The sequence below is a fragment of the Chlorocebus sabaeus genome, chromosome 26 (genome assembly GCF_047675955.1).
Source record: "Chlorocebus sabaeus isolate Y175 chromosome 26, mChlSab1.0.hap1, whole genome shotgun sequence".
Classification (NCBI taxonomy): Eukaryota; Metazoa; Chordata; class Mammalia; order Primates; family Cercopithecidae; genus Chlorocebus; species Chlorocebus sabaeus.
The window spans coordinates 50,907,685-50,917,437 of record NC_132929.1 but is presented as its reverse complement, the minus strand read 5'-3'; the positions used below and the strand labels follow the sequence as shown (position 1 = coordinate 50,917,437).

The 9,753-nt window shown below is 49.2% G+C and overlaps 1 protein-coding gene across 2 annotated transcripts in view; it reads right to left on the bottom strand.

Moving 5' to 3' along the window:
• Nucleotides 1–7,860: 7,860 nt before the first annotated feature.
• PPCDC (phosphopantothenoylcysteine decarboxylase) overlaps nt 7,861–9,753 on the bottom strand; it is a 357,482-nt gene continuing 355,589 nt past the window's right edge. Inside the window, exons 6-7 of one of the 2 annotated variants that reach the window (XR_012091550.1) lie at nt 9,560–9,706; nt 7,861–9,013 (exon numbers count right to left, since the gene is read on the bottom strand). Coding sequence is in view for 1 of the 2 variants with exons in the window: in XM_008015845.3 (XP_008014036.1) it covers nt 9,699–9,706 (8 nt within the window). In the remaining variant the exon portion in view is untranslated. Of the gene's footprint in view, nt 9,707–9,753 lie in introns of both variants that reach the window. The other variant, XM_008015845.3, reaches the window with a different exon arrangement.

Genomic DNA, 9,753 nt, shown 5'->3' with positions numbered 1-9,753 from the left:
GAGACTGCAGGCACACACCACCACGCCCAGCTAACTTTTGTATTTTTAGTAGAGGCAGGGTTTCACCATGTTGGCCAGGATGGTCTCGATCTCTTGACCTTGTGATCCACCTGCCTCGGCCTCCCACAGTGCTGGGATTACAGGTGTGAGTCACACCTGGCCTCCTTTACTTCTTTAAGTGTGGTTTTCTTTAGTTGTTTAGTGGCTGCTTGGAAGACTTTGCCTGCTAAGTCTGACATTTGGACCCTCTCAAAGACAGCTCTGTTGCCTGCTTTTTTCTTGTGTATGGGTCACATGTTACTCTTTCTATGCATGTCCCATAATTTTTTGTTAAAAACTGTATTTTATAATATATATAGTATATACGTAGTTATATATTATGTTAAAATAATACATATTTATAGTATAAAATATATTAACATTGGCCAGGCATGGTGGCTTGCGCCTGTAATACCAGCACTTTGGAAGGCCGAAGTGTGCAGATCACCTGAGGTCAAGAATTCAAGACCAGACTGGCCAACATGGTAAAACCCCATCTCTACTAAAAATACAAAAATTAGCTGGGCGTGGTGGCACCACCTGTAATTCCAGCTACTTGGGAGGCTGAGGCAGGAGAATTGCTTGAATCCAGGAGGTGGGGGCCGCAGTGAGCCAAGATCTCGCCACTGCACCCCAGCCTGGGCAACAGAGTGAGACTTTATCTCAAAAAAAATAAAATAAAATATATTAATGTTTCAGATAATAAACTGCAGCAACTCTGGATACTAACCACGACCCCTCTGCCCCATGCACACAACTTCTTGTTTTTGTTGTTTGCTTATTTATTTAGTGGCCTGGCTGGACTATTTTAGGGAAGTTTATTTCCCTGCTGTGTGCAGTTTCTGACGTCATGCCTAAGAAGCCACAGCCTTGCGTATGTGTACTGTCACCCTGGAATGACCATGGCTTTAAGATGGCTTTCTTTGTGTCTGTTCTTGAGCTTTCTGTTAACTTGTAGATGGGTGTCACACAACTGTTAGCCTCTACTAACTGCCGACTGGTTCCTCTATTGTTTTTTATCACTTGGGCATAAATTTCTTCACAGTCCGATCAAATTAAATTCAAGCCCCTTTGCTCTGTTGCCCAGGCTGGAGTGCAGTGGCACGAACATGGCTTACTCCAGCCTCGACCTCCTGGGCTCAAGCAATCTTCCTGCCTCAGCCTCCCATGTAGCTGGGACCAGAGGTGTGTGCCACTTGTCTGGCTAATTATTTATTTATTTTTTTTGATATAGGGTCTCACTTTGTTCCCCAGGTTGGTCTTAAATTCCTAGCCTCAAGTGATCCTCCCCCCTTAGTCTCCCAAAGTGCTGGGATTACAGGTGTGAGCCACTGCATCCGGCCAATAAATGTTTCTTTATTTGCTATATGACCTTAAGAAAAATTCCAGAGAATGTGAATGGTTGTTTTTAAAATTATTTTTCATCAGTTATGGTTGTGCTGTCTGCAGAGCTCCTCCTGTCAGCATTCCAGATGTCTACTCCCTAAAATCTTCTCTTGAATCCTAGTGTTCTAAGATTTCACAATGATGAGCCTTGGTGAGAGATTTTGCTTTGTTTTACATACATTCATTTTGCCAGGCACTCAGTAGACTCTCAATTAAGCACTTTCGTCTTTTCTGACAATGTTAATTGTGTTTTTAACTCTTATTTTATTTTATTTTATTTTATTTTGAGATGGAGTCTTGCTCTGTAGCCCAGGCTGGAGTGCCATGGCACGATCTCGGCTCACTGCAAGCTCCGCCTCCCGGGTTCACGCCATTCTCCCGCCTCAGCCTCCCGAGTAGCTGGGACTGCAGGCGCCCGCCACCACGCCCGGCTAGTTTTTTGTATTTTTAGAAGAGACAGGGTCTCGATCTCCTGACCTCGTGATCCAACTGCCTTGGCCTCCCAAAGTGCTGGGATTACAGGCGTGAACCACCACGCCCGGCCTGTGTTTCTAACTCTTCACCCCCTGTTATCTCTGTCTTCTTTTTCAGAAAGTTCAATCAGTCAAATGTTGAATCTCAGATTGATCTAATTTTCTTATTTTTTGTATCCTGTTGTTCATCTCTGAATCTTTCTGTGTAACTTTCTAAAAGGTTTCCTTGACTTTACCTTTCTACCACTCTCTCACATTTTAAATTCTTGTTCTCTGATTGCTCCACCTTCTATGGCATCCAGTTCCTGTTTTGTGGATGCAGTATATCTTCCAGTCTCTCTGAAATGATCAATGGCAGTTTCTTCAACATTTTCTTCTGCTCTTTGCATCATCTTTGTTTCCTCTAAGTTCCATTTGTTCTGCTGTTTTGGCCTCTCTCTTACATGTTGGAAGCTTCCCTCAAATCTCTAGAGAAGTTGAGCATGGTGGCTCGTGCTTGTAATCACAGCTACTCAGGAGGCTAAGGTGGGAGGATCGCTTGAGGCCAGGATTTCAAGACCAGCCTGGGCAACACAGCCAGACCCCATCTCAAAAAAAGTCTCTGGAGAGGGGCCCCTTGGTGTGGGACAGGATATCTTAACATGAAAGCATGCTCATGGCCCCTAGACAGTATATTCTATAGAGGAAAAAGAGCCAGCCTTGGAGTTGGATACACCTGGCTCAGAATCCAGCACCATATCTGCCTGCTTTTTTATTCTGATTGGATAACTCCCCTGAGCATCAATTTCCTTCTCAGTGAGATGAGGATAGTAAGACATCCTGTGGATCACACAAGAGCAAGCAAGCACTTGTCATAGAACAGACACTCCAGAAATGTTAACTTGTCAGCCTTCCCCTTTCAGAAGTTGATCTGAGGTACTTCAGTTGATCTAAGGTACTTAGCACCTGCATTGATCATTGATGTTCATTTCTCCTCTTTCTCTTTCCCTCCCTCTTTGGCCTCATATGCTCAAGGCCATGCCTCTACCAATCATGGAGGGACAGACCATCTCTGAAAATAAGACTTTGCCACCATGCTGCCTTAAGCAAGTGGTTAAGAAGACATATGTTGGTGTCTGGGATCCAAGGCCTGCATCCATCACTGAAATAGCAGATGTGATGTAAAAACAAAGATTTACCTAGCAGCCCCAAGCCTCATGTGAGATCCCTATTTACTACAGTCTAAGAGGAGACAGGAATAATATGGCTTCCAGGACTCAAGAGTCCACCCAAGGGAAAGACTCCCAGTGACAACCGGGATCTGGACCTCAGAAAAGGGCTCTTTCTCTCCTCCTCAAAGACCTGGAGGGTTGTGCCTTAAGAGCAAAGAAAGCATCTTCTAGTCTTCTGGCAGCCTGGAGACCTACGTCTCCAAAACAGCTGTTGGGCTTTATGCACCACACACCCATGCTGCCCTGCCTCCCCACCCACCTCCAGCCGCCTGCCATCCCCATGTTGCTGCTCAAGTCTAGGCTGAGACTCTGTTCCTTTGGTGGTACTACCGCCCTAGCTGGGCTCTGCACCAAGGAGAGGGAAGGGACAGGTTCCAGGGGAAGGGGGAAGTCAGCCAAGGAGGTCTTGCCCTCCACGTGAGAAGCTATGCATTCTGACCTCTCCCAGAGCATTCTGCAACAGGCACCTGACTTCAAAGGCTCCCCTAAGCACAGTCTGGCCCTATTCCTTCAGATCTCTGAGCCTGCCATGGTGGGCACTCAAGGCAGGTGTCTCTGGGTCTGGGATGGGGGTTTGGGCAGAGCTATGCTGCAGCCTGTGTCCTCTGGGCAGGGCATCCATACAAGGAATTCCACACTCCTGAGACCTCTGCTGAGAATGTCTGCCTCCAGGCCTGTGCATATTATCCCTGGGGTGGCAGGTCACCTGAGCAGAACCAGCACACTGGGTGCTCAGGGATCCTGTGCACTCTGGTGACCTCATCCTCCATCTCTGTCGCCTCTCCCACATTTCTGAGGGACAACTGAGCACAGATTCTGGGACACTTTGGGAGAACTCTAAACCCTTCCATCTAATGGGCCTCAGGAGCACTACCTACGGGCATTGCACCACGCTAGGTCAGCAGGGTGAAGCAAAAACAGCAAACAGGAGAGGTCTGGCCCTCTAGCTAGTTGGAATATAAGGCAACACCTGCCAAGTATCCCACAGTAAAGCTGCGGGAGCCTAGAGGATGGGGGTTTTTGGAAAGAATGGACCTGAAAAAGTTCTTGAGCTTGATCTGGGTGGTGGTTCACAGGTGTGTACACCTCTAAAAATCCATCATGCAGGCCAGCCAGGTGTGGTGGCTTTCACCTGTAATCCCAGCACTTTGGGAGGCTGAGGTGGGCAGATCTCTTGAGCCCAGAAGTTGGAGACCAGCCTGGGTAACATGACAAAACCCCATCTCTACAAAAAATAACTGGGCATGGTGGCACACTCCTGTATCCTAGCTACTCAGGAGGCTGAGGTGGAAGGATCACCTGAGCCCAGGAGGTCGAGGCTGGGTTGCAGCGAGCGGTGATTGCCCCACTACACTCCAGCCTGAGTGACAGAGAAACCCTGTTTCAAAAAAAAAAAAAAAAAAAAATCCATCATGCTGTGTACCCTTAAGATGTGTGCACTTTACCATATGCATTATTCTTCCATTTTTTTTTTTTTAACTGTAACTGGCCCTGGTCTCAGAACTCAGCAGAGAGTAGACAGGCCAAGCGGGGAGCAGAAGGTAGGTGGCAGGACCTCCAGGGAGGCCAGGTCTGGAGGCCCAGTGATGGCAGTGGAAAGGGGCCGTGGGCATGGGTTGGAGCCATTATCAGGAAAGAAGGTGAGGGCCTGGGGACTAACATAACATCAGAGACAGAGGCAGCCAAGAGTGAGAGGTCTGCGGTATGAGAGCCAGGGCAGCCTTCTGTTTGGGGAACACCCAGAGACGACTGGGAAGTCCCAGTATGCACACAGTTTAAGGGGAAGTGGAAGAGGGATGTATTGACTTCTCTTAGGTTCCGAATAGGTGAGGACTGCGTGACTGACAGCTGGAGGGTCCAGGGCACCAGAACACACTCAGGACTCTGAAAGTCAGGCCCTGGGAAATAACTTCAGAGGGTGATCAGCAGCAGCCAGCCCATGGGCCTGAGACCACCACCCATCCCTAATCCCTGGTTTCCCCCAAAGCAGTCTGAGCAGAAAAAAAGACCTGAGCCCGCCCCAGACTAGCCTGGGTCAGCCCCACCATTTGTGAGGTCCAAAATCCTGTGTTTGGGGGACATGTGTGGTGAGTCTCCAGCCTGAAGGTGGAAAGGAGGGAGCACACAGTAGATGCTCGAGCAATGGCAAGGACTGACTCTAGGCCACCCATGAAGCTAAGCAGGGGCCCTCTTCACACCTCTGGTCCTCCAGTGTCTCCTCAAACATCCCCAGAGCAGGAGGCTTACTCCCTCAGTCACTCCCTCCATTTCCATAAGCTGGACATTTTCCTTCTCTGGGGCTCAACTTTGCCTCCAGGACATTTCTCAGAGTTCTAGGATAAACTGCTGTCCCCTGAGGCTGCTCTTCCCTGCTCATCCAGCCTGGTTTTTGCAAAGCCTTCAGCATGCTGGCTCTTCTCCTTCAGATGTTGGGCAGCAGGGGCCCCAAAAGGACCATAATTCTTCAGATGCAGTCTGAGCCAGAAGGAGGAAAAATCACCTCCTTTGATCTGCATGCTATACCACTATTAATACAGCCCAAGCTATTAGCTAAGGAGGCTACATGCAGTGTGTGGTTCCCATTTAGCTGATGGGAAAAAGAGGGAGTTCTCATTTCACATACCACCTTGGCTTCCCAGAGCCTCTCCATGATCCCCACCCAGTCCCTGCCCCATTGGGCCCCTACCCAATCTGCCCTCCTTCACCCACTGCACTCTGCCCCACTCACAAAACTTTTATGTGCCCCAGCCAGCTCTTCCCCTTGCCACATTTGCATGTGTAATAGCCTGGGTCTGAAATGCTCTGGTTCATCTTCCCCTGGCTAACTCCTGGTCACTCATCTTACTTCCACTCACCTCCTCCAGGAAATCTTTCCTGAAAACCCCTGCCCTTGCCTAAATTAGGCTCCAAGGTTATCCTCTCTCAGTAACCCGTACTTTTCCTCCATGGTGCTTATCAGGGTGTCTTCTCTTCCTTACCTGTGAGCAGCTATCTCAGAAAGGCCCCGAGGGCAGGGACTATGTGGATTCTGTTCCCCACAGTGTCCCCAGCACTGGGCACAGTGCCTAGCACAGAGCACATGTACATACAGTAAAGATGGACTGAGTGGACCTGTAAATGAGGCATCCTTATTGATCTGGTTATGCAAAGCCCTCGATTGCCACACCACTCCATCTTCCCCAGCCTGAGCGAGAGGATGCAGCGTCAAGAGTGTGTGCTTTGGAGACAGGCAGACCTGGGCCCACGTTGCAGCACAGCTGCTTACCAGCGTGCACCTGTAGTGACTTTGTGTCTCGGAACCTCCGTCTACTCACCAGTAAAATGGAGATGGTGATAGTACCCACCTCATGGGATGACGGATGTGATACAGTCGCATGTGCAAGGGCCCAGCACACAGTGCTCAGGACAGAAGTCTCCTTTATAGGGCGCTTGTGGGCAGGGTGTGTGTGTGTCCTGGCCACCTCAAACAAGCAGGGCAGGGCGGGGCTTGCTCTGCTGAAGATCCAGAGCAGCGGGGTGGTGACGAGGCTCATCTCTCAGGCGCAGCTTGCTCTTGGGATACTCCCTTCTCGAGGTAGGCCATCCTCATTCTCTCTGGTGGCCTCAGAGCCCCATCATCTTTGTCCCTCTGTAAGAGCCGCAGGGAAAAGGCACCTTTACCGTCTTCATGTTCTGACTGAGCAAGCAGAGGCCTAAGCCCCAGCTGCACAGGCCCCCAGTTCCTGGCCCCCATCTACCCCAGGCCTGGCTACCGCCCCTTCCAGGGGGCTCAGGAGGCCGGGTGAGTCCGGTCTGCCGCAGACTTGCTGAGGAGAGGTTCCAAGTCTCTGGTCTCCCGTGCTCACTCTATTAGGAAAGGGTTGCTTTTTCTCCTGTCCCTCTTCCCTGGAACCACCTCTAGGGATAAATAAGAAAACGTGACATAACCCGAGAAGTCCCTCTAGGCCCAAACCCCACACCCTGGTGGACCTCAGCTACTTCTCTGTGGCATGTGAGACTGTTGGCCAAGGCCGTTTCTGAGCAGAAGGGAAGGGGCTGTCAGCCCTTGACCCATCAGAAAAATGATCCCATTCTCAAGGGGCTGGCACTTGAGGCATCAGTGAAAACCCCTGGAGCATCTTCAGGACACATGTAAAGCCACAAATGGCACCGTCCAGTGCCCCAGCCACCCCAGTCTCTTTCAAGGGCCACTATAGACCCCACCCCTTTGGGAAGCTCCCCAGATCCCCACTGTGCCTGCCGTGGCCCATCTGGACCCTTCCTCCTCAAACGGAACCCCTCAGCTTTGGACTCCGTAAGTTAAGGCTATCACTGCCTCCACCTACTGATACCCTAAAGCCAGACAGAGAGTCTGGGTTGGGTGTGCTATCTGGCCCCCAGGGCTTTGCACACCCTGCACCCCACTCCCGCCCTCATCACCCTCTTTGCTAACGCCTACACCTTCCTTAGAATTCAGCCCAGGCAAAACCTCCTATGCCATCCCTCTGCATTCCCCAGGCCTCACCTGCAGGTTGGAGGATGCCCTGCAGGGCTCAGCACCCTGGTCTCACCTGGGCTTATCTCTGTTGACGTATCCCCGACGCTGGTCTATCTGCTTGTCTGCCTACTTCACTGAACTAGAAGTGCCTTGAGGGCAGGGCTGGCCTTGGTCCAGAACAATGTCTGGAACTGAGTTTGTAAAATGAGCGAATGAGGCTGTGAGAAACACTCTCACCCATCCAAACCCAAAGAATGGACTTAGCAGCATGAAGAACAGCAAAAGTGAGACTTTTAATAGTGCTCTTGCAAGATCGGGTGTCTAGTAGGCAGGCACACTCAGGACAGTCACAGCAGGTAATTTATCTCCTAGCATACAAGTGCCTCCCCCAGTTCCTCACTGGTCGAGTACTATGGAGTTACAATCTTCCCGGACGTCACCTAAGTTTCATTATCCCCCTTATAAGGTTATACCCTGTCCCCTTCCCCACTTAAGTTTCAATTTCCCAATAATGAAACTTTCTTCCCTTTTATGGGCTGACCCCTCCTCTACATTCTGTTCGCTTATTGTGACCTTCTAGGTGCATGGCCCATGCAGCTTGTTACATTTGCAGGCTGGCTGCCAATACTTAGATTTATCATGCCTTGAAAATGGACCATGTAAAATGTTTTCTCACAAATTCCCTCCTGTTTTCTATTGACTTCCTTTGGTCTCATTTTCATTTAAACCCTTTTGGTCCTTGAACTGCTCTAGAAGTTGTTTACTTTTTTTCTTCCTTACATAGGAGAGTGAGTTTAATTTGGTTTCTAATAGTAGCCGGTTACTTTGCTGGTAAGTCATGGGCATTTGTTTATTAATAGCTGTTTCAGTTCATCTCTGTGCTAGTCCCCTCACACAAGGGATTATACAATATCTCACTGCTGTTAAGACTCCTGCACAATTAAGAGAGATGGAAGGATTGAAGTTACCATGCCTTTCCATTTTTCAAACCAACCTTCTAGTCAACCTGTAAATGGGTCATTAATTCCAGCCTTTTTTGCCAGTTCATTGGCTAGAGTTGTTAGTCCTTATAAAGCTTTTGTGATGGTCCCATCTGGGGTAGTAGTGTTGGGAATGCAAGTACATTTCCCACCCAGCATAACATATACACCCCCTTTTTCTGCTAGTATCATGTTTAGCGCAAACCTGTTTTATCAGGCCATTCAACTGGTGGCATCCAACTGATCTCAGCTCACTGCAAGCTCCACCTCCCGGGTTCACACCATTCTCCTGCCTCAGCCTCCTGAGTTGCTGGGACTACAGGCACCTGCCACCACGCCCGGCTAATTTTTTGTATTTTTAGTAGAGACGGGGTTTTACCGTGTTAGCCAGGATGGTTTCGATCTCCTCCTGTGTGTGTGAGCTGGGATCGGCCACTGCACTCCAGCCTGGGCGACAGAGGGAGACTCGTCTCAAAAAAAATTCTGGCAGTAATTTGGCAGGAAGCCCTTGGACAGATGTAGTTTACTCTTTAGGGGTCTCCAGCTTGGAGTTACCCACCCCATGTTTACTGTCCAACCCTGAAATTGGGTAGTCCACCATATATTATCCCAGTTTGGGCAGGGTGATGCCCTACTGTAACCTATATTTGGTTTAGGGCAAATATACTTATCTGCCTGTGAGATCTGTCTCTGATTTTTTAAATTTCCACAAGGTAAAACCTGGCAGGCATTAAATCTTATAGTCTGGGGTGCTACTGTCTTGGTCACATTAATCACCAACCTGACTGGGTAGAGAGGAGTCCCCTGCCAGCTTCCATTTTGACCTTCTGCTCTTTGCATAGTAGCCCATCCCAGTCATATTAACTTCCAGAAATGGGGCCAGCCCATGTTTTCTTTTTAAATTTTTCTTAGAGTTAACTTTAAGGGTTCCTTAAAGTTAGACTCGGGCACTTTCCACTGGTCTTTTTCCCTCCCTTCCAGGGCCTCTTTTACCAGTCCCTTGATTCTAGTATAGTGAGTCCATCTCCATTCAGCTGTTTGCAGGGCCATCTCCGTGGTCAGGAGCACTTGATAGGGACCTTCCCAGCTTGGGTGGAGCTTGTCTTCTTTCCAAGTCTTAATCAGCATCAAGTCACCAGGCTGGAAGTGGTGAACCACAAACTTAAGGGCGGAGTTTGAGTTAGAAG